This window comes from Pongo pygmaeus, chromosome 7, assembly GCF_028885625.2.
Source record: "Pongo pygmaeus isolate AG05252 chromosome 7, NHGRI_mPonPyg2-v2.0_pri, whole genome shotgun sequence".
NCBI classification, from domain to species: domain Eukaryota; kingdom Metazoa; phylum Chordata; class Mammalia; order Primates; family Hominidae; genus Pongo; species Pongo pygmaeus.
In genome coordinates this window covers 6657462-6684728 of record NC_072380.2, presented here as the reverse complement: position 1 = coordinate 6684728, position 27267 = coordinate 6657462, and the positions used below count along the sequence as shown (strand labels likewise).

Here is a 27267-nt window from a genome sequence, read left to right as displayed (position 1 = left end):
TTTATGAATTTCATCTATGTATTTCATCGTGTATGAATTTAATTTATTTCTCTGCTTGACATATTATAGTGCTTCCTGAACTCTGAAAAATTCTTGGCCATTATTTCTTAGTCTATTAAATATTCTTTAAGTACTGCTGTTTTGCTGTTACTCTACTATTTAATTCTGAAACTTAAAATGAATATATGTTGGACTTTATTTTTCATTTTCTTAACTTCTCTTGCATATTTTTAATTTGTCTTTCTGTTACGTATCCTGAGCAATGTCTTTGGATATAATTTCCAGTTTACAACTTCTCTTTTGAGCTGTGTCTAATTTGTTATTTTTTTAAATTTTTTTCAGAGACAGGGTCTTGCTCTGTTGCCAAGGCTGTAGCACAGTGATGCCATCATAGCACACTGCAGCCTCTAATTAGCAGATTACGTTTTCATAAAATGTTTTTTATCTTTGACCATTTAAACATTTGGGAGTTTCTCTCTCCTCTCCTTTCCTTTCTTCTCTCTCTTCTTTCTTTCTTTCTTTTTCTTTCTTTCTCTTTCTTTCTTTCTCTCTCTCTCTTTCCCTCCCTCCCTCCCTTCCTTCCTTTTCTTCCTTCTTCCTTCTTCCCATGAGATCTTGCTATGTTGCCTAGGCTTACCACCTATTTACTTACTACCACTGAATAAATCACTTATCTCTCTCTCCATTTTGATTGTCTGAAGCTTGATGTCGACTAGATTTCTCAGGAAAGACTCAGCAATAATAGTCCCTGAGTTCTGGCATGTTGATAACAGTTTGTCTTTTATTAATTAGATATAAAATTCTTTTTTCATATATTCTTCCCTTGAGTACGTTAATTATTATATGTTATTTTAATACTGTATATTGTAATAGCATATAATAACATACAATATTTGTATTATTTATTTGTATATATTTGTATTATTGTATATTTGTATTCTGTATGATTTATCTTATATATAGTATGTTAAATAAATAATATGTTATTTCATTTTCTTATAGCATAAAGCATTGCTGTCGACAAGTGTGATGATAATTTATGTTTTTTCCTTATACCTTATACACTTGTTTGGGATACCTGTTATAGACTGAATTGCATCCTCCCCAACTTTATAAGTTGAAGCTCTAATCTGTAGTGTGACTGTATGTGGAGACAGAGCTTTTAAGGAGGTAATTAAGGCCATAAGGGGGGCTGATAATATAATATGATTGGTGTCCTTAAAAGAAAAGGAAGAGACACCAGGAATGCAGGTGCACAGGAAAGGCCGTATGAGGACAGGATGAGATGGCCCTTTGCAGCCAAGGAGAGAGGCTGTAGAAGAAATCATCCCTGCCAACACCTTGATCTTGGACTTCCAGCCTTCAGAACTGTGAGCAAACAAATTTATCTTGTTTAAGCCACCCAGGCTGTGTATTTTGTTATGCCAGCCCTAGGTAACTAATAAAATGTTCAAAGGACTTTTTTCTTTTTTTTTTTTTTTAAGTTTAGTAATTTTACCATTTGGGGTCAATATTTTCAAGTGTGTGGTATAATTTTTCAATATGTAGCTTCAAATCCTTTTTTAAATTCAGTATTAAAAATGTGGTATAGTTCTTGTCATTTTTAGTATTCAGTCTTTCTTCTTTGCATTGGTATCTTCTTCGAGACCTCCTATGTTCTATCTCCTTTGCCTATCTTCAATATTTTCCACTTTTTCTGACTTTTTTTTTTACTTCTTTTTTACTTTTAAAACTTTCCTCATTATCAGCTGGATGCAGTGGCTCACGCCTATAATTCCAGCACTTTGGGACACCGAGGCGGGCAGATCACTTGAGATCAGGAATTCAAGACCAGCCTGGCCAACATGGTGAAACCCCATATCAACTAAAAATAGAAAAAAAAAATTAGCCAGGCGTGGTGGTGCATGCCTGTAATCCCAGCTACTTGGGAGGCTGAAGCAGAAGAATTGGTTGAGCCTGGGAGGTGGAGGTTGCAGAGAGTTGAGTTTGTGCCTCTGCACTCCAGCCTGGGCAACAGAGTGGACTCTGTCTCCAAAACAAACAAACAAACAAAAAAACTTTCCTCATTTTCACCTTCTGTTTTTCTTAGGGCATTATATATTGTATTTATTTGTTGTTTAGTCTTTGCTCCTAAAATGCATTTTTAAATTTTTTAATTGTTTTCTGATTGCTGTAACAATTCACATACTTTCATGTCTTACATAATTTTCTTAGAGTCTGTTAGCTTGTTCTGAAATAGGTTTTGATCTGTTTTGTGGCTGCAGGGGCAGAAAGGGGGTAATCACTTTCTTCTCCATCATAAAGGTCATACCAATGCCCCTATAACAAAAGACAGATTAACATGAGAAAAGTATAACACATTTATTTGATCATAGTTTTATGTGATGTGGGAACCTTCAGAATGAAGACCCAAAGATACAAGGTGAACTGTGCATTTCTATACTTAGATTTGACGAAGCACAGCCAGCCATGTCGAAATGTAAGATTGGACAGAAAGGTCCTGATCGAATGTAATAGATGGTGTGGGGAAACTCAGCAAGGCCTCTGTGTTCAGATCTTTCTCAGCCTCTCTGTGCCGCATTCTCCTGGGCATATGGTAGGGTCCCTCTACAGTGAGGGTCTTAATTTCTTTATTGCCAGCTGTTACACAGAAAAGCAGGGGGAGGCTAGAGTCATATTTTTAGGCTTTATGGCTGGCCTTGAGGCAAAGGGGTTCTGGTTTTTATGACTCACCTCGGGAGAGGAAGAATTCTAGTTTCTACGGCTTCCCTCGGGAGCACGAGGGGTGAGAGACAGGAGGGCAAGGGAAGGTCAGGGGGAAACTTGGCTTCTGAGGCTGCACTTTGGGCCTTCTGAGCCCCATGACGGCCACATCTTTGTGTCCGCTCTTATTGTCTGTTGGGTTGTTATTCTGCTTCTTGGGACCTTTTTCTTATAATAGTTTTGTATGGGATTTGACTTGGATATTTTCTGTTGCTTATTTTTATGTGAAATTCATTTGCCTGAGCCTTTAGGATGTGGCTGGGTGTAGGAGGGCTCTTCTACCTTTGTGGGGCTCCCTATTCTGCTGTTTTTGGTAATGTCCAAAAGCAGAATGGCTTCCTGTCTTGAGTTTTCCTGCATCTTTTTCTCAAAGCCTCTTTCATCAACACCAGGAGACAGAAAACAAACTCTGGCCCACCACCAGTTTTGTATAGCCTGTGCATTAAAAATGCTTTTTACATTTTTAAATGGTTGAAACAAACAAACAAAAGAATACTATTTTGTCACACATGAAAATTGTATACAATGCAAACTTCAGTGTTCGTAAATAAAGTTTTATTGGCACACAGCCATGCCCATTCATTTACATGTCATCTGTGGCTGCTTTTACCCTATAACCGCAGGGCTGAGTAGTAGCAGCAAGACCGTCTGGGCTTCAAAGCCTACGATGTTTACTATCTGGTTTGTAACAGAGAGGTTTGTTGGCCTGTTATGGACCTTCGTTTTCTCTTGTCTCTGTCATGCCTGTCTTGATTGATTTTGATTCTACTCCCAGGAATTTCTCCTTGGGGTAGGGCCCTGGCCCAGACAGGCACTCAGATGGGTGAGTTTTGAGAGTTCATGGGAGATAGACAGCTCCAGACTCTTGGGCCCTTCCAGCTGTGGGTCCCTTGCTCTCGATTATATGCAATTGCATTGGGCAAAACCCAAGCACTTTCCTCCAATTGGCCCTGCTGGGCTTCCTGGTAATACAGAGTGAAAGATGGAGAATAACCTTGAGCTGTGTGGGATTCTACTGTTCCCAGACCTGTCTGCTGCTGCCCGGAGTTTCCTTCTTCCACCCATGCAGAACCTGGAACCTCATGGGGCTCGTGGCTGGCAGTAATTTGCCCCTTGTAAGGAGCTCGTAAGGTGCCCTTGGCTTGGGTTTGCTACCCAGGCCATCTATTCTTATGTGGGGACCTAAAAAGTTTTTAAACAATATTAAATTCTAAGTTTAAAAAATTTTTTCTGTAAGTTCTGTCTGCCTCCTTTTCAATTCCATCTTATCATTCTTGTTCTGTTCTCATGGTTTTACGTCCTTTTATTTCTTTTAACATGTATCATCCGTATCTGATGACGCCAACACCTGAAGTCTTGGTCTATCTGGTCCTGTTATTTTTCCTAATGATTGTCTTGACGATTTATTTGGAATTGTGTGTGTGCACGCATTCCAATTGATGGTCATATTGGTGGGAATCATCAGAAGCCCAGGTTGAGGGACATTCTTCCTGGAAGTTGTGTGTCTGCTTCTTGCAGGTGCCTAAGGATGTTGCTGACAAAGGATGTTGCTTTGTGTTTGCCTTTGTGCAGATGTTATCCTTCCCCCTTCTTAACTTTCTTCCTGGGAGTGTAACCCTTCCAGAGTGTCAGCTTTATCAGGTTGGTCTCCATTCCAACTCCCCTGTCCCCGTCCACCTCCCATACACACACACATGAATGCACATATACACACATGCACACACACACAGATGCACACACGCCCTGTGTATACACAATGCTCGGTCAACATGATGTTCCCCAGCTTCGATGTCAACCCGCTTCTCCACCTTATCTCCAGTGGTAGAGCATTTCTCTACCTTTCTTGGAAATTCCCTATCATTCACCCTGCATTTTCAGGTGTCCATTAGAATGTTCATTATATTGCTGCAAACATAAGTCACTGGTTTACTTTCTTGGATAACACAAATGGCTCAGTTTAGAAGTCTGATGATTACATTCTAGAATGTTTAATATGCCTAAAATGTGGTTATAAAATGGTGGGCTTTGCCTTTAATTGGCCCCCCAACACTTCTCTGTTGAACACCTTTAGCAACAAGAACTTGGCTTCTTTATGTCCATGGAGGGCACGCTCTGGGCTGGCTGAAGCACCAAGCACCTTTTCCCTTTAGATGAGGGAGCTGATTTCCGTGAGGATGTGGATCCTCCCGAGACTGCTGACACTTTATGCCTGAGCCCAAGACTCATCCAGCTTGACTCTGTTCCCCTGCTCCTCCTGCATAGCCACTCAGGCAACAAGTAATTTCATTTCCAAAATTTCATTTCTAATCCACCTCCTCATTTCCATCTCTGTGAGCACTGTGTTCAGCACCTCAACATTTCTTGTCTGGAAAATTTCAAGGGCCTCTCTTAACTAGCCAACGCTTATATCTCACCTGCGTCCCCTCAATGTGCCCTTCCACTGGAAGTTCCAGCAATCCTGAGGCCCACGGACCTCCCCTCACCTTTGGGACTGGCACGGGCCTCTCCCTTGGTCTCTTTTCCACTCGGAACTCCTATGCTTCCTTTGAAACCTATGTTAGAGAGTCAGGCATGGTGGCATGTACCTGTAGTTCCAGCCACTCAGGAGGCTGAGGCAGGAGGATCGCTTGAGTGCAGGAATTCAGGGCTGCAGTGAGCTATGATCATGCCTCTGAATAGCCACTGCACTCCAGCCTGGGCAACGTAGTGAGACCCCACCTAAAAAAAAAAAAACTCACTGAAGTTAGATGTCAGTTTCTTCTGGAAGTATTTCCCAAGCTCTTTTCCTTTCTGTTTAAAAGCAATCACCCTTTCTCAAAGTTGTCGCTCTCCCTGGTCTGCAGTGAACTTATGACACTGTGTTGTCATTTGTTTGCCAGCCTCATCCCCCTTCAAGGCTGTCAGCTCGCTGAGATAGGTGCTCTGTCTTCATTATTTCTGGCCCTTGGAGCCTGTACAGTCATTGATACAGAAGAGCTGCCCAATAGACTTCTTACAAATTTTGGCTATTTCTGTTTGGTGTGAATCAAACTCCAGCACTTGTTGGAAGGTGAGTGCAGGCAGGGAGAGGGCACCACAAGCCCTGTGAATCCAGGGTAGGAAAAGCAGGTGGAGATGAGGCCTTCAATAGATGAAGCTGCAGAGTTATTGCTTTGAACAGAAATGTGGAAAAGATCCTCATATCTTAAAAATAGTATCCCTTTGCTTCTGGTGACAGGCTAACTTCGGTGGGTCCATCAACATTAGGGACCATGGGGGTCATTTCACCAAATCTCTTTGCTCTGTTGAAGAAGTTAAACCCCTAAACTCCTCAAGCTCAGATATGTTATGTGCTTAAAGTCTAATTTGGGCTCCAAGGATATTATAAAGTAGCCCCTGAATCTAATAAATCTTTAAAAAGGGGTGGTGTGGGAATTGCTCAAGAAAAACAAAATGCCAGAGTTAAAAATAGCAGAATTCCTCCGTAAGTCTCTAACCGCTGCTCCACAATCTCTTCTGGGCTCTGCAGCCACAAGATGAGGTGACAGTCTTTTCATCACCCCTAAAAAGGAGGTCAGTTTTGAGCCCGTTACCTCCTACTGTGCCATCAGCCCTTTCCCCACACAGCATCCCCAGTTGTTTTTGGAACAAACCTTGTGGCATCGTGTGAGTCACAGCCCTGCGGCTCCTACCATCACAGCATTACACACTCAGGACAAAGAGTCCTTCTCTTTTCTGTGACCAGTTCCCAATAAGTTCATGGTCGGGTTTCTCGCCCTTGGCTGAGTACATTATCTGGCTGATAACTGGCTCTTGGTGCCAAGCTCTGAGGTCTGGCAGTGGCTCCCTTCCCGCCCTCCCAGGGCCCCTGGGGCGGCCGTGGGCCGATGGAGCTGCTGCTGTTGCCCGTTGTTCTCATCTCGCTGTTGACAGACAACAGCCCTAGAGAGCCCAGGATGGCGTTCCTCCCCTCGAGCGCTCCCTCCTCAGCGTTGGCTGAGGTTTCATTGGCTGGCTCATGGGAGAGTTCCTCCCCTGGAGCCCTCGCGCCTCAACGTTGGCTGAGGTTTTATTGGCTGGCTCACGGGAGAGTTCCTCCCCTTGATCCCTCGCGCCTCAGCCTTGGCCGAGGTTTCATTGGCTGGCTCACGGGAGAGTTCCTCCCCTCGAGCCCTCGCGCCTGTGCATTGGCTGAGGTTTTATTGGCTGGCTCACGGGAGAGTTCCTCCCCTTGAGCCCTCGCGCCTCTGCATTGGCTGAGGTTTTATTGGCTGGCTCACGGGAGAGTTCCTCCCCTTGAGCCCTCGCGCCTCTGCATTGGCTGAGGTTTTATTGGCTGGCTCACGGGAGAGTTCCTCCCCTGGAGCCCTCGCGCCTCAATGTTGGCTGAGGTTTTATTGGCTGGCTCACGGGAGAGTTCCTCCCCTCGAGCCCTCGCGCCTGTGCATTGGCTGAGGTTTTATTGGCTGGCTCACGGGAGAGTTCCTCCCCTTGATCCCTCGCGCCTCAGCCTTGGCCGAGGTTTCATTGGCTGGCTCACAGGAGAGAATACTGAATTAGCTTTTTCAGTAAATCGTCTATCTGGAGTATTAAAGATGGAACAACTATGAGTTCCCATAGATAAGCTGTGAATCCAAATATTTAAAAAATTGAAACCAGATTAATGAAATTGACAGCTCCTGCCAGTATCTTAGAGTTCTAGGTGGAGTTTGGTCCCTGCAAGGTCCTGAGGCCTTGGGAAAATATTAACGCCTAGACTGGGAACTCATACCAAACAAAATAATAGTTTAGCCTGAAGAATATTTGTATGATCTTGTGTAGTTTCAGGTCAATAATTCTAATTACTGTCTCCATTAAAGGGTTAAATATTAGAGGGATAAAAGTAGATATTGTCTTCCTGACACAAAAATTTGTGGTTTTAAATAAAGTAGTAGAATTAGAATTGAGAACACTGAACAAAACAGTTTAATTACAACCACAGGTAACTTTAAAATAGGCAAATTCCAGCCTTACATTATGGTCAATTAAGTATTTGTCAAACAGACACAATAATGATAAGTTCTCTATTCTTTCCCTGTTGTTTGAATTGTTTGGAGTCAGGCCTGTTGGCTATGCACTTCTTAATCTGTGCTGGGGGTTCCTACCAGTCAGTGTCTGATTCGTGTCTTTGAGTCAGCATAACTCACTGAATACTGCAAACCGAGATGCTTTTGCTCCTTCCCCCTTTCAGAAGGGCATTGACCCCCTGGCCATCATCCTGTGCTCTCAGTCACCAGACAGCGATTATTGTGAAAATTCCCAGTTGAAGAAACCATGGCTCTGAGAAGACAAATGCCTTATCTGAGGTTTCAGGCTGGGTGCCAGTGAGAACCCATGGTCAGTGCATCCGTCTTGGATTTAGTGTGAGGCAATCAGGGGCCAGTGTTGGCAGCAGAGTAAGGTCTCCTCGAAGATGTTCTAATCTGAAAATCTGTGAATATGTTTCCTTCCATGGCCAGGGGGGATTCAGGTGGTAGGTGGAAACGGTACTAATCAGCTGACTTTAAAACAAAGAAGTCCACCTGGGTTATTTTGGGGAGCCCAAGGTAATCAATGTAATCACAAGGTTTCCTAATTGGGGAAGAGAGGGCAGAAGAGTGAGTGTCAGAGTGAAGTAAGATGAGAACGACTCCCCTGCCATTGCTGGCTTTGAAGATGGAGGAAGGGGCCACGAGCCAAGGAAGGCGGTACCTCTAGATCCCAGAAGAGACAAGAAACGCATTCCCACCCAGGGCCTCCAGAAAGTAAGGAATCTCTGCTGACACCTTGATTTTAATGAAATCATTTGGACCTCCAGAAAGGAAGGGAGCATAGGAGGTGGAAGAGAAGGAAAAAGAATTGAGCTGAATATAGAAAAATAAATTTAAAGAACAAAGAGAAGCAAAGTAGGGGAGGAACAATCACATTGGAGGGAAGGGAGCGGAGATGAGAGATGTTTGGGATCTTGATTTTTGGTTAACAAAGAGCTTTACTTCTCAGCAATGTGATCCCCTAAAGAGGTTCTACTCAGATCTATTGTTCTCAACTAGCTTTCAACAGTTAACTAACCAGTGACTTCTTCTTGAATATGTTCTCTTCCTAGATTTTGTGACTTTGAACTCTCTATCATGGGTAGTGTTAAAGCAAACTAAATATGGCCAGAGAAGGACTCCAGTACTTTTATATTTGAGTCCTTGTGGACGAACTGCAATCTAACTTAATAGGTAGACAAGACTGAGAACCTAACTTAGGAGTATGCACCTGTAACAATAGCTGAGTCTTGGCCAATCCCAGCAGCCATACTTCAACCATTTATACGCTGCTGAGTGTTCAAACTGTGTTTAAATAAGGCAAATGCTGAGCTGTAACCAACCCAGTTGTTTCTGTACATTACCCCTGATTTCTGTACATCACTTCCCTTTGTTTGGTCTATAAATCTTTGGCTGCGCTGGGGTCTCTCTAAATTTGCTGTGATTCTGGGGGCTGCCTGATTTGCCATTCATTACCCAATGACGGTCCTTTAAATTTAACTCAGCTGAAGTATTTCTTTTGACAGACACAGCTTCTCTACATTTACCAGATCTAATGTTTGGAGTTCCCTATGGCTAAAGCTTGGGGCTCTGTTGCTTTCTCCTTCCAGGTGAGCTTATCAATTCCCGAGACAAAAGACACACACACCTACTGATTTGTCCTCATGCAGTGTCTGGACTACACACACACACACACACACACCACTCTACTTCACATCTTAATTCGGATGTCACTCAGACCTCTCAAACATAACATGTTCAACATAGGATTTTTTTTTTTTGGAGGCAACCTCTGCCTCCCAGGTTCAAGTGATTCTACTGCCTCAGCCTCCCAAGTAGCTGGGACTACAGGCGCACACCACCACACTCGGCTAATTTTTTGTATTTTTAGTAGAGACAGGGTTTCACCATGTTGCCCAGGCTGGTCTTGAACTCCTGAGCTCAGGCAACCTGCCCACCACCGGCCTCCCAAAGTGCTAGGATTACAGGTGTGAGCCACTGCACCCGGCCTCAACATGGGATTTTAAGTTTTTTCTCGTCATGCCTTGTACTATTATTTCCAATTATTCTTTCCTCTTCCGTGAAAGAGGATTAAACATCCCACCTAGTTCCTAGTTGCTTACATACCTTCTTGGGGAAGGGTCTACTTACCAGGCTTGCCATGTGTGGTGTAACAAAAATGTATCTGTTCATCTGTTAAATGAGGCTAATAGATACATGTTCTTGGTCCCTAGTTCCTGGCACAGAGCTTCAGAAACCCTTGTAATTTCCTGAGCAATAGGAGTGTCTTTGTGATGCTAATGAGGTGACCCCTGGTGGCCCCTAGATGGCTTCAGGATGGGGGCTGGTCACCAGAAGGACCAAGCACTTGGTTAGAAAGTTGGGACTTCGGTTGATCATGACCGTGGGGATGGAGGAGAGGACCAGAGATTGAGGTCAATCAACCAACTTAATAAATTTAATCAATCTCATGCCCACATAATGACACATCAATAAAAAACTCTGCAGCACAGCCTTGGTGGAAGTTCTTTAGAGGAGTTGATGAACGCATCGATTGATGTCCTGGCCCTGGGAGGGTGATGTGTTCAGATTCCACGGGGAGAGGGCATCAAAATTTTGCATTCCCTCCCAGACTTCACCCTATTTCATTGCAATTTTTGATTTAAGTCTGTTTTTGCTGAATTATATCTAATTATTTCTAATATAACCTCTAATGTAACATACTTTTAGATTTTCCTTTACTTTCCATTCTTTGTTATTGTCATATGCTTTCAAAATTCTTCAAGATTTGAAAACTTAAAGGTGTATGTAAGTGTAGTGAGTAGTTACATTTCCCTTTCATGCCTAACATTGTTTTGTTCCTTCTTTTCTTCCAACCCTTGGTCAAACTTTCAGAAATTTGCCTATTTTATTAGTCTTCTCAAAGAATCATCTTTTGATTAATTGATTCTTTTTTGTTTATACTGATTTTGTTAATTTCTGCTATCTATTATTGTCTTCCTATTTCCCCAATTTCTTTCTTTCTTTTTTTTGAGACAGTGCTTGCTCTGTTGCCCAGGCTGGAGTGCAGTGGTGAGATCTCGGCTCACTGCAACCTCTGCCTCCCAGGTTCAAGCGATTCTCCTGCCTCAGCCTCCTTAGATGTACTTTTAAACTCAGTTATCTAAAAAAGGGTCTTGTCGGCTGGGCACGGTGGCTCACGCCTGTAATCCCAGCACTTTGGGAGGCCAAGGCAGGCGGATCACGAAGGTCAGGAGACTGAGACCATCCTGGCTAATGTGGTGAAACCCCGTCTCTACTAAAAAAAAACACAAAAAATTAGCTGGGCATGGTGGTGGGCGCCTGTAGTCCCAGCTACTCGGGAGGGAGGCTGAGGCAGGAGAATGGCGTGAACCCAGGAGGCGGAGCTTGCAAGCTTGCAGTGAGCCGAGATTGCGCCACTGCTCTCCAGCCTGGGCGACAGAGCAAGACTCCGTCTCAAAAAAAAAAAAAAGGGTCTTGTCCCAGAAAGACGCCAAAAGCGAGTTCTTGGATCTCACATGGGAAAGAATTCAGGGCAAGTCGCAGAGTATAGTAAAGTTAAAACTGCTTATTAGAAATTATTACAGAGTAGGGTGTCCTCGAAAAGCAAGGAGGAGCACCTTAAACGTAATGCTTGCCTATATAGCATATTAAGGCAAAGAAGAGTGTAATTTATTTTTTTTAATTATACTTTAAGTTTTAGGGTACACGTGCACAACGTGCAAGTTTGTTACATATGTATACATGTGCCATGTTGGTGTGCTGCACCCATTAACTCATCATTTAGCATTAGGTATATCTCCTAATGCTATCCATTCCCCCTCCCCCAACCCCACAAGAGGCCCCGGTATGTGATGTTCCCCTTCCTGTGTCCATGTGTTCTTATTGTTCAATTCCCACCTATGAATGAGAACATGCGGTGTTTGGTTTTTTGTCCTTGTGATAGTTTGCTGAGAATGATGGTTTCCAGCTTCATCCATGTCCCTAAAAAGGACATGAACTCATCATATTTTATGGCTGCATAGTATTCCATGGTGTATATGTACCACATTTTCTTAATCCAGTCTATCATTGTTGGACATTTGGGTTGGTTCCAAGTCTTTGCTATTGTGAATAGTGCCGCAATAAACATACGTGTGCATGTGTCTTTATAGCAGAATGATTTATAATCCTTTGGGTATATACCCAGTAATGGGATGGCTGGGTCAAGTGGTATTTCTAGTTCTGGATCCCTGAGGAATTGCCACAGTGACTTCCAAAAGGGTTGAACTAGTTTACAGTCCCACCAACAGTGTAAAAGTGTTCCTATTTCTCCACATCCTCTTCAGCACTTGTTGTTTCCTGACTTTCTAATGATCACCATTCTAACTGGTGTGAGATGGTGTCTCATTGTGGTTTTGATTTGCATTTCTCTGATGGCCAGTGATGATGAGCATTTTTTCATGTGCCTTTTGGCTGCATAAATGTCTTCTTTTGAGAAGTGTCTGTTCATATCCTTTGCCCACTTTTTGATGGGGTTGTTTTTTTCTTGTAAATTTGTTTGAGTTCATTGTAGATTCTGGATATTAGCCTTTTGTCAGATGAGTAGATTGCAAAAATTTTCTCCCATTCTGTAGGTTGCCTGTTTACTCTGATGGTAGTTTCTTTTGCTGTGCAGAAGCTCTTTAGATTAATTAGATCCCATTTGTCAATTTTGGCTTTTGTTGCCATTGCTTTTGGTGTTTTAGACATGAAGTCCTTGCCCATGCCTATGTCCTGAATGGTATTGCCTAGGTTTTCTTCTAGGGTTTTTATGGTTTTAGGTCTAAAACCATAAAACCATAAAACCATTGATACATCTTGAATTAATTTTTGTATAAGGTGTAAGGAAGGGATCCAGTTTCAGCTTTCTGCATATGGCTAGCCAGTTTTCCCAGCACCATTTATTAAATAGGGAATCCTTTCCCCATTGCTTGTTTTTGTCAGGTTTGTCAAAGATCAGATAGTTGTAGATATGTGGCATTATTTCTGAGGGCTCTGTTCTGTTCCATTGATCTATATCTCTGTTTTGGTACCAGTACCGTGCTGTTTTGGTTACTGTAGCCTTGTAGTATAGTTTGAAGTCAGGTAGTGTGATGCCTCCAGCTTTGTTCTTTTGGCTTAGGATTGATTTGGCGATGCAGGCTCTTTTTTGGTTCCATATGAACTTTAAAGTAGTTTTTTCCAATTCTGTGAAGAAAGTCATTTGTAGCTTGATGGGGATGGCATTGAATCTATAAATTACTTTGGGCAGTACGGCCATTTTCACGCTATTGATTCTTCCTACCCATGAGCATGGAATGTTCTTCCATTTGTTTGTATCCTCTTTTATTTCATTGAGCAGTGGTTTGTAGTTCTCCTTGAAGAGGTCCTTCACATCCCTTGTAAGTTGGATTCCTAGGTAATTTATTCTCTTTGAAGCAATTGTGAATGGGAGTTCACTCATGATTTGGCTCTCTGTTTGTCTGTTATTGGTGTATAAGAATGCTTGTGATTTTTGCACACTGATTTTCTATCCTGAGACTTTGCTGAAGTTGCCTATCAGCTTAAGAAGATTTTGGGCTGAGACAATGGGGTTTTCTAGATATACAATCATGTCGTCTGCAAACAGGGACAATTTGACTTCCTCTTTTCCTAATTGAATACCCTTTATTTCCTTCTCCTGCCTGATTGCCCTGGCCAGAACTTCCAACACTACGTTGAATAGGAGTGGTGAGAGAGGGCATCCCTGTCTTGTGCCAGTTTTCAAAGGGAATGCTTCCAGTTTTTGTCCATTCAGTATGATATTGGCTGTGGGTTTGTCATAGATAGCTCTTATTATTTTGAGATATGTCCCATCAATACCTAATTTATTGAGAGCTTTTAGCATGAAGGGTTGTTGAATTTTGTCAAAGGCCTTTTCTGCATCTATTGAGATAATCATGTGGTTTTTGTCATTGGTTCTGTTTATATGCTGGATTACGTTTATTGATTTGTGTAGGTTGAACCAGCCTTGCATCCCAGGGATGAAGCCCACTTGATCATGGTGGATAAGCTTTTTGTTGTGCTGCTGGATTCTGTTTGCCAGTATTTTATTGAGGATTTTTGCATCAATGTTCCTCAGGGATATTGATCTAAAATTCTCTTTTTTGGTTGTGTCTCTGCCAGTCTTTGGTATCAGGATGATGCTGGCCTCATAAAATGAGTTAGGGAGGATTCCCTCTTTTTCTATTGATTGGAATAGTTTCAGAAGGAATGGTCCCAGCTCCTCCTTGTACCTCTGGTAGAATTCGGCTGTGAATCCATCTGGTCCTGGACTTTTTTTGGTTGGTAAGCTATTAATTATTGACTCAATTTCAGAGCCTGTTATTGGTCTATTCAGAGATTCAACTTCTTCCTGGTTTAGTCTTGGGAGGGTGTATGTGTCGAGGAATTATCCATTTCTTGTAGATTTTCTAGTTTATTTGCATAGAGGTGTTTATAGTATTCTCTGATGGTAGTTTATATTTCTGTGGGATCAGTGGTGATATCCCCTTTATTGTTTTTTATTGCATCTATTTGATTCTTCTCTCTTTTCTTCTTTATTAGTTTTGCTAGCAGTCTATCAATTTTGTTGATCTTTTCAAAAAACCAGCTCCTGGATTCACTGATTTTTTGAAGGGTTTTTTGTGTCTCTATTTCCTTCAGTTCTGCTCTGATCTTAGTTATTTCTTGCCTTCTGCTAGCTTTTGAATGTGTTTGCTCTTGCTTTTCTAGTTCTTTTAATTGTGATGTTAGGGTGTCAATTTTGGATCTTTCCTGGTTTCTCTTGTGGGCATTTAGTGCTATAAATTTCCCTCTACACACTGCTTTGAATGTGTCCCAGAGATTCTGGTATGTTGTGTCTTTGTTCTCGTTGGTTTCAAAGAACATCTTTATTTCTGCCTTCATTTCGTTATGTACCCAGTAGTCATTCAGGAGCAGGTTGTTCAGTTTCCATGTAGTTGAGTGGTTTTGAGTGAGTTTCTTAATCCTGAGTTCTGGTTTGATTGCACTGTGGTCTGAGAGACAGTTTTTTATAATTTGTGTTCTTTTACATTTGCTGAGGAGTGCTTTACTTCCAGCTATGTGGTCAGTTTTGGAGTAGGTGTGGTGTGGTGCTGAAAAGAATGTATATTCTGTTGATTTGGGGTGGAGAGTTCTGTAGATGTCTATTAGGTCCGCTTGGTGCAGAGCTGAGTTCAATTCCTGGATATCCTTGTTAACTTTCTGTCTCATTGATCTGTCTAATGTTGACAGTGGGGTGTTAAAGTCTCCCATTATGTTTGTTTGGGAGTCTAAGTCTCTTTGTAGGTTTCTAAGGACCTGCTTTATGAATCCGGGTGCCCTTGTATTGGATGCATATATATTTAGGATAGTTAGCTCTTCTTGTTGAATTGATCCCTTTACCATTATGTAATGGCCTTCTTTGTCTCTTTTGATCTTTGTTGGTTTAGAAGAGTGTAATTTATTACAAGGATTTGTGATCAGCTTGTGACAGGCTATTAATACTGTTATTTTCTTGTGCAACTATTGATTTCAGCAAGAATTTATGAATGTGCTGTTGTTTCTAAAACGAACCCTATTCTTAAACTAACAATACTGTTTGTTCTTCAAATACCGGGACATTTCCGTAAGTTCTGGTTCTTTAGGTAGGTAGTCAGCATCACTAACTCATTTCCTCAACTATAAACATCCTGTGACTGAGAGTGCTCAACCCTCAGGGAATGTCCCCCATCAGGTTTGGCTTTATCCAGCCTTTATTCAGGATGGAGTCACCCTGGTTAGGACGCCTGTGACAATTCTGATGTTCTCATAATCAGTGCCCTAGTTATTCTCCAATACCTTGATAAGAATCTTGCAAGGTATTTGCAACACTGTAAGAAATAGCAATTTGGTCTCGATATCCTGACCTCATGAGGCAGGAGAATGGCGTGAACCCAGGAGGCAGAGGTTGCAGTGAGCCGAGATTGGGCCACCGCACTGCAGCCTGGGCGACAGAGTGGGAGTCCATCTCAAAAAAAAAAAAAAAAAAAAAGAGATATAGCAATTTGGTTTAACAAGACATTACATCTTGTGCAGAAGTAAATGAAATGTACATGTATAATATCCCATCGCGTATTCTAACTCCCCGCTACTGAAAGTGCATCCACATCACCGGAGAGCTTGTTAGAACCCAGCCTTTGCAGTGAGCCGTGAGCGTGCCACTGTACTCCAGCCGGGTGACAGAAGGAGACCCATCTTGAAAGAAAGAAGAGAGAGAGAAGAGACAGAAGGAAGGAGGAGAGAGAGAAGGAAGGAGAAGAGGAGAGGAGAGGGGAGGGGAGGAGAGGGGAGGGGAGGGGAGAGAAATACAGCCTTTCTGGCCCCAGATGTACTGAAGTAGAATCTACCAGTTAACAATATTCCCAGGTGATTTGAATTTGTATTAAAGTTTGAGATGCAGTTGTCCAAATCCTTTATTAAATTGGTATGCTTAGATTTTTCTCATATAATCTCAAATGAAATTATAAGGGGCATGATTATAAACAATTATCTAGCAAAGATCTCTCAGGTCCTTGAATGGCATTTCCAAAAACATGAGATAACATTTACTGTAACTCAAGGTGAAAAATGTTTCTTCAAAGACTGTCAATGTCTGCCCAAATTAATGGGAGCAGCTACATGGAACACAAAGACGCTCTCAGGGACCATCAAAGGAAGTCTCATTTGTGACATCTCTGCGATGTTCCATGTTTCTCTTTCAAAGACATTTTCTGAGTTTGATCAAAGTTCTCCGTCGTGCATAGACCATTTCAGTTTGGGACATCTTGGGTGCACAGAGAAAGCCTTGTGGGTCAGGAATTCTGGTATTTAGATTCTTTGCACTGAGTTACTGCTTGTGGGTGGCATGTCTTTCAAGATCTCAGCTTCTTTGTCAGTGATAGGAGGGACTGCACCAGACCGGCAGTTTTCAAGCAATTTCGGAAGTATCTACAAAGGCACTGTGCAGCGTACCCTTGTGCAGAGAAAGATGAGATCCTTGGGTGAAGATCTGAAACCCTCATTTGACCACCCCCCACCCCAGCTTAATGAGAGTGGTCCTGATGCCATGTTTTTACCTATTGTATTTCTTTGTGCATCCTCATGTGAACAAAGGATGTTGCTATTGAAAGAAGGCTGAGAACAAACATCTATTAAGGAAGGTCTCATGGAAATACTTTAGATTCTAAGTTTAAGGACCATGTAGTTACCCTGAAGTCTATGGGACACAGAACACATATAGCACTGAGGATAGTGACCTCAGTAAACATTGCAAGATTGATCATTAATTGTCATCTGTAGGATACAGTAAATTCCTCTTCAAAGTTTAGCCTGTTAATGTCTTTTAAAATTCAAGAGGGAGAAAATTGTTAAGTACGCTGAGTTCTGAGTTCCTCTCCAAAGAACCAATGTGTCAGTATATTCAGCTTCCCTGCTCTTTGTTCTCCATTTTAAAGTTTAACTTTCTCATTCTTTACGTCTCTTTACCCCTAGTTTCAGTAAACAACCCCCTCCTAGCCTCTATCACCTGCTCTGTCCTTAGTCACCTGTTCTGTGCTTAGTCACCCGTTCTGTCCTTAGTCATCCTAGTCACCCGTTCTGTCCTTAGTCATCCGTAGTCACCCGTTCTGTCCTTAGTCATCCATAGTCTCCTGTTCTGTCCTTAGTCATCCGTAGTCACCTGTTCTGTCCTTAGTCACCTGTTCTGTCCTTAGTCATCTGCTCTGTCCTTAGTCATCCTTAGTCTCCTGTTCTGTCCTTAGTCACCTGTTCTGTCCTTAGTCTTCTGCTCTGTCCTTAGTCATCCTTAGTCACCTGCTCTGTCCTTAGTCATCCTTAGTCACCTGCTCTGTCCTTAGTCATCCTTAGTCACCCGTTCTGTACTTAGTCACCTGTTCTGTCCTTAGTCACCCTTAGTCACCTGTTCTGTACTTAGTCACCTGCTCTGTCCTTAGTCATCCTTAGTCACCTGCTCTGTACTTAGTCACCCTTAGTCACCTGTTCTATCCTTAGTCATCCTTAGTCACCTGTTCTGTCCTTACTCACCTGTTCTGTCCGTAGTCATCCTTAGTCACCTGTTCTGTCCTTAGTCACCTGCTCTGTCCTTAGTCAACCTTAGTCACATGCACTGTCCTTAATCACCTCTTCTGTCCTTAGTCATCCTTAGTCACCTGTTCTGTACTTAGTCACCTGTTCTGTCCTTAGTCATCCTTAGTCACCTGTTCTGTAACTGTCCTGCCAGTCTGACTTGTACCTCTGCTGTCTTTAAAATAGCCAATTGGAATTAGCTTAGACTGTGCGGTCCAACCCTAGTCAACAGGGGAAAGATATAGCAGTAGGGCTAGCTGCATTAGGAATAAGGCCCCCTTCCCCTCACTTGTCCAGTGTGCTCTCGCCATTGTTCCATCCGCTAGATGCACCCTTCTATAAAAGTAAATTGCCTTGCTGAGAAAACTTCTGCCTGAGTGCTATTTTCACTTGGCAGCACTGAGCATTTACTTCCAACATCATCCCATCCAGCAGCCTCACAGTTGCCCTGTTATGGCTGAACGAGCTTGTAGTATAGGCCTGGGCAGCAGGAACACAGATTCCAGAGTGAGACTGCCAGTGCCAAAATGAGACCATTAGTTTTTATTTATTCCTCTTTTGTTCTAGGTTTCACTGAAGAAATGTTGGTTTCACAGTGCTGCCCAGATTCCCCTGAGCTGTTATCTGCATATTACTTTCTGTCTGATGGGTCCTCTGGGTAGCTGATACAGACATGGAGTTCAAAGAGCAAGAGATGACCAAGGGTGACTCCTGGGAAAAATAAAAGCGGGTAGAAGCAGGCTCAGGTATGGAAAACCTTCTGGCCACTGTGGAGGTCTGACAGCTTAGACCACATTGCAGGTCACACGCAGTCTCGGTCAACTCCACAGGGAGTTCTAGGGTGAGGAGCCTCATGTTGGGCGGAATCAGCCATGCCCTGTGCCTTTCTGTGCCCACTTATTGGCTGGGGACTGCAGAGAAAGACCATGGCCTTAAGTTGAAAGCTGAGGCTGATCTTAAATGAACTACCAGATGCAGGTTGGAGAGTGTTAGCTACCTGCACTCATTGCTGTGGAAGAGAAAGTTCTTTCTCTACGGGAGATCTGAGAGCTACTGCCCTGAGGCTGCCATGTAGCTCTCGCTCTCTCTTTTTTTTAAAAAATAGCTTTATTGATGTATAATTCACATGCCTTAAAGCTTACCCATTAAAAGTGTTCTGTTCAGTGATTTTAGTAAATGTATACAGTTGTGTAACCAAAATCACAATCCAATTTTAGAATGTTTCCATCATCCCAAAATGTTTGCTGTCTGTTCCCACTCCCATCCCCAGCTGCAGGAGACCATGAATCTGTTTTGTGCCTCTACAGTTTTGCGATTTGTAGAAATGGTATCTAAATGGAATCATACAATCTGTAGTCTTTTGTGTCTGACCTCTTTCACTTATGTTTCTGAGGCTCACTCATGTTCTTGCACGTGTTAGTAGTTTGTTGCTTTTTTAGAAGTTTGCTGAGTAGCATTCCATGGTGTGGATATACATTTTGTTTATCTACTTTTCAGTTGATGGGCTAATTTTTGGTTATTATGAATACTGTTGCTATGAACATTTGTATACAAGACCTTGTGCAGATCCATGTTTTCATGTATTTTGGTTATATACCTGCGAGTGAAATTGCTGGGTCATATGGTAGTTGAATGTTCAATTTTTTAAGCAACTGCCAAATGGTGTTTCAAAGTGGCTGTATCATTTTGCAGTCATGCCAGCAATGTAGGAGGGTTCTCGTTTCTCCATATCCTGGTCAGATTTTGGAATTATCAGTCTTATTGTTTACAGTCATTCTAGTGAGTGTGTAATAGGTATTTCATTGTGCCTTTAATTTGTATTTCCCTAGTGACTAATAATATTGAGCATTTTAATGTGCTTAATATTTGTATATCTTGCATGACTTGTCTTCAGCTTTTTCTTTATCCTTTTATTAATGAGTTATGAGTTCTTTACATGGTCTGGGTACAAGTCCTTTATCAGATATATGATTTGCAAGTATTTTTTCATAGTCTGTGGCTTGTCTTTTCATTTTTTTTAATGGTTTCTTCAGAAGAGCAAAACTTAAAATTTTGACAAAGCCCAACTTATTTTTTTAATAAATTGTGCCTTTAGTGTCATATCTAAGAAATCTTTGCCTAACCTAAGGTCAGAATGATTTCCTGCTGTGCTTTCTTCTGTACATTTTATTTTTTACATTAGGCCAATGATTCTCAACTGGAAACAGTTTTGCTCTCAGGGCACATTTGGGAATATCTGGAGACAGAGATTGTCACAACTAGGTGTGTGTCAGGGGAGGGATGCCACTGGCATCTAATAGGCAGAGGCCAGGATGCAGCTAAACATTCTACAGTGCACAGGACAGCTCTCCACAGCAAAGAATTATCCACCCCCACAAACGCCAATACTGCTGACATTGAGAAACCCTGATTTAGTCCATGTTGAGCTAATTTTTGTGCATGGTGTGAGGTAAGGATCCAAGTACTTTTTTTTTTCTTCTGCCAGCACCATTTGTTGAAAAGAATATGCTACCCTACTGACTTGCCTCGTCACCTTTGTTCAAAGTCAATCAGCCATAAATATGAAGATTTATACCTGAATTCTCTATTTTGTTATTTGATTTACATGTCTATTCTTATGCCAATGTGTTACTTTTGTTCTTGTTGTTTTTGAGATGGACTCTTCTGGGTTCAAGCTATTCTCCTGCTTCAGCCTCCTGAGTAACTGAGATTACAGGTGTGTGCCATCATGCCTGGCTAATTTTTTGTATTTCTAGTAGAGACGAGGTTTCACCAAGTTGGCCAGGCTGGTCTTAAACTCCCGACCTCAAGTGATCTACCCGCCTCAGCCTCCCAGAGAGCTGGGATTACAGATGTGAGCCATGGCACCTGGCTGATACTTTGTGATTATTGTAGTTTTACAGACAGTTTTGGAATCAGGTTCTATAAATCCTCCAACTTTGCTCTTAAAAAAAATTGTGTTGTCTACTAGAGGTTCTTTGCATTTTCATAAAAAATTTAGCATCAGCTTTTCAAATTCTACAAAAAGCCATCTGAGATTTTAATGGATTGCATTGAATCTATACATCAATTTGAGAACTGTCATCTTAACAATATTGCATCTTCTAATCTATAAACTTTGCATACATCTCTATTTAAATCTTTAACTTCTTTCAGCAATGTTTTACAGGTTTCAGTATACAGATGTTACAGTTGTTGCCAAGTCTATTCCTATTTTGTTTATTTTTAGATTCAATTTTAAATGGAATCGTGGTCTTAATTTCATTTTGAATTGCTTATTGACAGTATATATAAATATTAACTTTGTATATTGCAATCTTGCTAAACTTGTTATAAGTTCTTGTAGGGTTTTTTTTTTTTGCATTCCTTACAATTTCTATACATAGTGTCTTGTATTCTTGAGAATAAAGACTTTTATTTCTTCACTTCCAATCTGTATAGCTTTAATTTCCTTTTATTGCCTTCTCTGGGTAGAATCTTTAATGCAACGTTGAATAACAGTGGTGAGAGCCATAAGCCTTTAAAAAATTTTTTTAAAATTCAGAATCCTGAGAACCTCTAGCCCTATATGTTTTGAGTAACGCTTTGCAGACCCACAGTAAGCTACTAACAGGATTGTTGAAAGGGTAAAATGAAGTACAACATATAATATGCTTAGTGTAATGTCTAGCAACAGTCAGTCCTCATAAAATATTAGCTTTCAGAAAGAGAATCTTGACTGGCCACTGGCAGGCCAGCATCAGGGATCAGAACTTAACATTGAGGACTGAGGCCTGGGTAGGCAGAGGCTGGGCTGGCTCCATGGCTGATGTGGTGGGGGATGGAAGTTCTCTGTGGCTTGTCTCTAGCATGAGTCAGCACAATGTTTGTCAGCCTCCTCAGGGATTTTTGGTGCTGTGGGAGCGCTACCAAGCCAGGATGCTTGTGGTTATAGAGAAACATATGCAATGTGAAGCGAGTGAACTCAGCAATGACGCATTGTATTGAAGTTCAATTGCTGTTAGAGGATGAGTATCATAAGGGGATGATTTAGTTGTATACATTATTTTAAAAACAAGAGAAAACCCTTCATTATTTCCAGTTTCTATGGTTTTCTATAGAATGCCAATTTCTATACAATGCACTGCTACCTCCCTGCTCAAAGGTTCATTATAGAAGTGGTTCTGTTATAGTTGAGGGACTTGAAATTTGAGGTAGGAACAACAGCTGAGATGAGCAACAGATAAATAACCCAGAGCGGGAACAGCACCACGATGAGGGCTCAGTGGCACCTCCGACCTCGCTGGGACTCAGCATCTCGTTTATGGTTCTCCTTGTAGAGATCCTTGGCCTCCTTGGTTATACGTGTTCCTAGGTATTTAATTCCGTGGCTATTGGAAATGGGATTGCGTTCTTGATTTGGTGCTCAGCTTGAATGTTACTGTGGTTCGAAATGCTGATTTTGTACATGGATTTTCTATCCTGAAACTTAAGTCATTTATCGGTTCCAGGAGCCTTTTGGCAGCATCTTTAGGGTTTTCTAGGTATAGAATCATATCGGCAGTGAAGAGAGACAGTTTGACTTCTTTTCCTATTTGGATGCCTTTTATGGCTTATTCTTGCCTGATCACTCTGGCTAGGACTTCCTAGCATTTCATTTGTTTAGAAGGTGACAGACACATCAGTGTTTCTTATTTATTTATTTATTTGAGATGGAGAGTTACTCTGTTGCCCAGGCTGGAGTGCAGTGGAGCAATCTTGACTCACTGCAACCTTGGCTCACTGCAACCTCCACCTCCTGGGTTCAAGCGATTCTCCTGCCTGAGCCTCCTGAGGAGCTGGGACCACAGGTGTGTGCCACCACACCCAGCTGATTTTTGTATTTTTAGTAGAGATGGGTTTTGCTACGTTGGCCAGGCTGGTCTCGAACTCCTGACCTCAAGTGATCTGTCCACCTCAGCCTCCCAAAGGGCTGGGATTACAGGTGTGAGCCACCGTGCTCAGCCACAAATCGGTGTTTCTATGAATCAGCCCAGCTGCCAATTTCATCTCGAGGACGGCAAGCAAAAAGTGGCCAATGGACATTGTGATCCCTTGTTGGTGATGCTTTGCTCACCATAAAGCAGGCTTGCAGAAGTAAGATACTCAGATGGCACCAATTATCCTTTATAACACCCCCCCCATACCTATCTCCTGTCATTACTTTAAGAGAGGAATCTCCGCTAGATAAAAGTCACCTTAATAACTGACAAATGTCTTTCCTACCTAATGATAATGTATTAATAAAGATCTAGTCTAAGCCAAGAAACTTGCAGAGTTCTCTAGTTGTTCTCAGTAATAAAACAATGTCAACGAATTTCCATTCTTTATTTGGCAGTACTGTGTTCTAATGACAAAGGTTCTGTGACCTTTAAATTATGATCATTACTAAGATACAAAGACTGGAATTCTATAGAAGAGGCCCGACAGATCACCTGAGGTCAGGCGTTTGAGACCAGCCTGGCCAACATGGCGAAACCTGTCTCTACTAAAAATACAAAAATTAGCCAGGCATGGTGGCACACATCTGTAATCCCAGCTACTCAGGAGGCTGAGGCAGGAGAATCGCTTGAACCTGGGAGGTGGAGGTTGCAGTGAGCCGAGATTGTGCCATTGCACTCCAGCCTGGGAAACAGAGCAAGACTCCGTCTCAAAAAAAAAAATAGTAAAATAAAAAGGCCCGAAGCTTCTCTGAAACACACATTCAGTCATCAGAAAGTCACCTGAGAGTTCTTAAGAACCACAACACATGGCAAACATGATATCGAAAGTCATCTTGTATACGCCAGTTCCTTCTCTTCACAGTTTTGTTTCTCATTTGAACATCCAAAGACAGTTTTGCGAGCTGTGTGCAGTCACCACAGGCCAGTGAGGTCACTGTCATTGTGACAATAGGTAGTTTTCAGAGGCACAGACCTTGTGCTGGGTGATGGAATCTAGAGAGAGAGGGAAAAGCAGTTTAGCATTCATAATAGCCAGCCGTACAGGAAAGTGATAACCTGTTCGTATATACATGAAACTATATTTAAAAACAAATGGTCAAGAGCTGTGTTGTCCGTAGGCCCCCCGTCCATAGAGCACACATAGCTTTTTAAATTAACATGAAACAAAATTCAATACAATGAAACATTCAGTTCTCAGTCTCACTGGCCAGTTCAAGTGCTTGGTAGCCACATGTCCCATTAGATGCAGGACATGCTCCCATTGTGTCAGAACACTCAGTGCGCAGGGTGGGAAGCTTGCCAGTCTGTGACATAGGAGCTGAGAATTTCTAATCTTAACTCACCACTTCCAATACTCTTGGCATAAGGCAGAGTATAAGTAAATACATACATGAGTTTTAATTATGACACCAGTGGTGAGAGGTAGGCCGTGCTATCCTATCTACCCAGCACAGGTATTTTTTATGGAATTCCAAGTGAATAAGCATACTTTTTAAAACTCAGTTCTTCATAGCTCAAATTAAAGAAGCTCTAAAGTCCCATCTGTTTGAAACTCGACTATTTTATGAAAATCACGAGTTGCACCTGGTCCAGGATAGCGCTGCAGATGCAGCTGAAGGGTCAGCACAGGTGATCCTGGCAGCTGGCGGAAACAGCCCCTCCCTCTTGCCTCAATCCTGGCAAGTGCACTGCATTCTATTTCTACTGTTAGAAAAAAAAGGAATGAAATCCACTGTCAGCACCGATTGGATGATAAGGTAGATTAAATCAATCATTTGCAATTAAAGAATCACAATGATTGTGTGACTATGTAATCATAATTACAGAGTTATATTTGAAGGAACTTAAGTCACACAGATGAGTGATGGAAGGTGGAAAGCTATCCTGGTGGTATGGTACAAAAAAGAAAAAAATTGGTTTATTCTATAAATATTTTTAGAAATGGAAGAAAAAAATGACTTATCTTAGTTACAGCTCAAGATAGTGTCCCAGAATTTAACTGCTGTCTTCTCAATACAAATGTGCTTCTACCCAGGAGGCCTGGGCCAGTGAGGGACCCTCAGATGAATTTCAGAAGGGAGGAACACTAACATTTATGATAGCTTATATATATAAGAAATGATATAGTTAAAAACATTGGATATAATTATAACAATTATTATTAGTACTAGGCATACTACTTAATTCTCTCCACAACAGTGAAGCAGGTATTATTATGATTTACATTTTTTTCTTTTTTTGAGATAGGGTCTTGCTCTGTCACCCAGGTTAGAGTGCATTGGTGCAAACATTGCTCACTGCAGCCTCAGTCTCCTGGACTCAGGTGATCCTCCAGACTCAGCTTCCCAAGTAGCCAGACTACAGGTGTGCACCACCACACGCAATTAATGTTTTGATTTTTTGTAGAGCCAATGTCGCACTTTGTTGCCAAGGCTGATCTCAAACTCCTGGGCTCAAGCAATCCTCCTGCCTCAGTCTTCCAAAATTACAGACATAACCCACCACACCTGGCTTGACTTTCCTTATGCAAACTTTTGCCAGGTATAAGTTTCAATTGCTTATGTATTCAAATTATATCAACACTTTGTCTTATTCCATCTGGCTTTTGAGTCATAGGTAGGTGGAAGCCTTTTCCGATACTCAGGTTATAAAGTCATTCAGCCACATTTGTATTTTCTTCCAGGTTGTAAAAACTCTATGGATTCAATTTTTACACGTAGTTTTCTGACTAGGTGTCAGTTTTGAAAAATCATTAAAAAATGCAGAAAAAATGATGCTTTTTCCAAATTCATCTAAAAATTCAATATAATCCAAAAATTTCAAACTTTTAAAAAAGAAAAGGACATGTTTATTCTAAAGTTTATAGGAAAGAAAAAAATGCATAGGAAGATGATTTTAAAAAAGAAAAATAATGAGAAAGAATTTGACATACCAGATATCAAAACAGTCTGTACAATTATAGCAGTAAAATAGAAGTTAGCACAGAATAGACAAACAGAACAATGGACGAGAATAACCAGAAACACACCCATACCATGTGGGAATGTAAGAGATGACTCACAGGGGGCATTGTAAGTCAGTGTCAATAAATTAGTTATTAAAAAGAACATGGTCCCCTCACATTATACAGTAAGTGAAGTGCAGCTGCATTAAAGGTCTAAATATTTTTTAAAACTATAAATAGGAGAATACGAGATTATTTTTAAAGCTCAGGGGGTGAGGAAGGCCTTTCTAAGCAAAACCACTAAGTGTAGGTGCCATGGAGGAAAAGAGGTGTTTAATTTTATAAAAAATAATAGTTAAAAATTAAAAACTTGGTAATACTTAAGACACCATAAGCACAGTTAAAGAGGCAGAATTTTATAACACTTACAACAAAAGTTTAATGTCCGTATTATGTAAGCATTGCTGTAAAACAGTGTGAAAAATATAAATAACCCAATTTCAAAACAGGTAAGGGATCAGGACAGGCAATTCACAAATGATAAATCTCCTATCTAAGATATTCAGACTCATTGGTAATTTAGTAATCAGGGAATTACAAATTAATGAGATCTATTTTTTTTAACTAAACGGATCACCGAATATTGAAAATATGGGTTATGTCCAGTACTGGACATGGGAATTTATAGGACATAGGAAATAGGACTTTATATACTGTTAGTAATAGTGTAAATTGGTGCAGCCTTGTGTATCAGAATTTAAGTACACATATCCTAGGGCACAGTAATTTCACTGCTTTGAATCTATTTTACAGAAATCTTCATGAGCCTGGGCTTGGACTAGAATAATTACAGCTCAAGAAAATCTCTTAAAATTGAATTCAGATTGTTCAATTAGAAAACACCCACCCACCCACACACACACACACACACACACACACACACACACACGAGTTTAAAATAGCAGAAGCCAGCCGTATTGCAGGGTTCATGCCTGTAGTCCCACCTACTTGGGAGGCTGAGGTGGGAGGACTGCTTGAGCCCAGGAGCTTGAGTCCAGCCTGGGCAACACAGTGACATCCTATTTCTAAAATAAATAAATAAATACAATAGTAGAACAATAAAAATAACAGAAAGCACATAAATTAATTACAGTACCTCCCAATGGTTAGAAAGAATGAAGTAGCTGTATTTGTGTTAAGCTGGAAGGATCTTCTAGATATAGGGTTAAATAAAAAGTCCTGAAAAAAACATGTGATTCTCCAATATATATAAAAACAAATCCCTAAACAATATCTATGTTTATATACATTTATTTCTATGTAAATATGCTTTTTTTTTTTTAAAGAGACAGGATCTTGATCCATTGCCCAGACTTGAGTGCAGTGGTATGATCATGGCTTACTGCAGCCTGGAATTCCTGGCCTC

General features: G+C 41.3%; 1 protein-coding gene and 1 long non-coding RNA gene across 8 annotated transcripts in view; one reads left to right on the top strand and one right to left on the bottom strand.

The window, feature by feature from the left end:
- Positions 1–27267, top strand: part of LOC129043235 (uncharacterized) — an 88488-nt gene that overhangs the window by 40244 nt on the left and 20977 nt on the right. The window lies entirely within an intron of this gene.
- MCPH1 (microcephalin 1) overlaps positions 23267–27267 on the bottom strand; it is a 240728-nt gene continuing 236727 nt past the window's right edge. For 2 of the 4 annotated variants that reach the window (XM_063669328.1, XM_063669329.1), the window contains 2 exons: positions 24482–24601; positions 23267–23890 (listed from right to left, as the gene is read on the bottom strand). In XM_063669328.1, the coding sequence (XP_063525398.1) occupies positions 23835–23890; positions 24482–24601 (176 nt within the window). In that variant the 3' untranslated portion in view covers positions 23267–23834. The remainder of the gene's footprint in view (positions 23891–24481; positions 24602–27267) is intronic. The other 2 variants (XM_054499957.2, XM_054499958.2) reach the window with 1 other exon arrangement.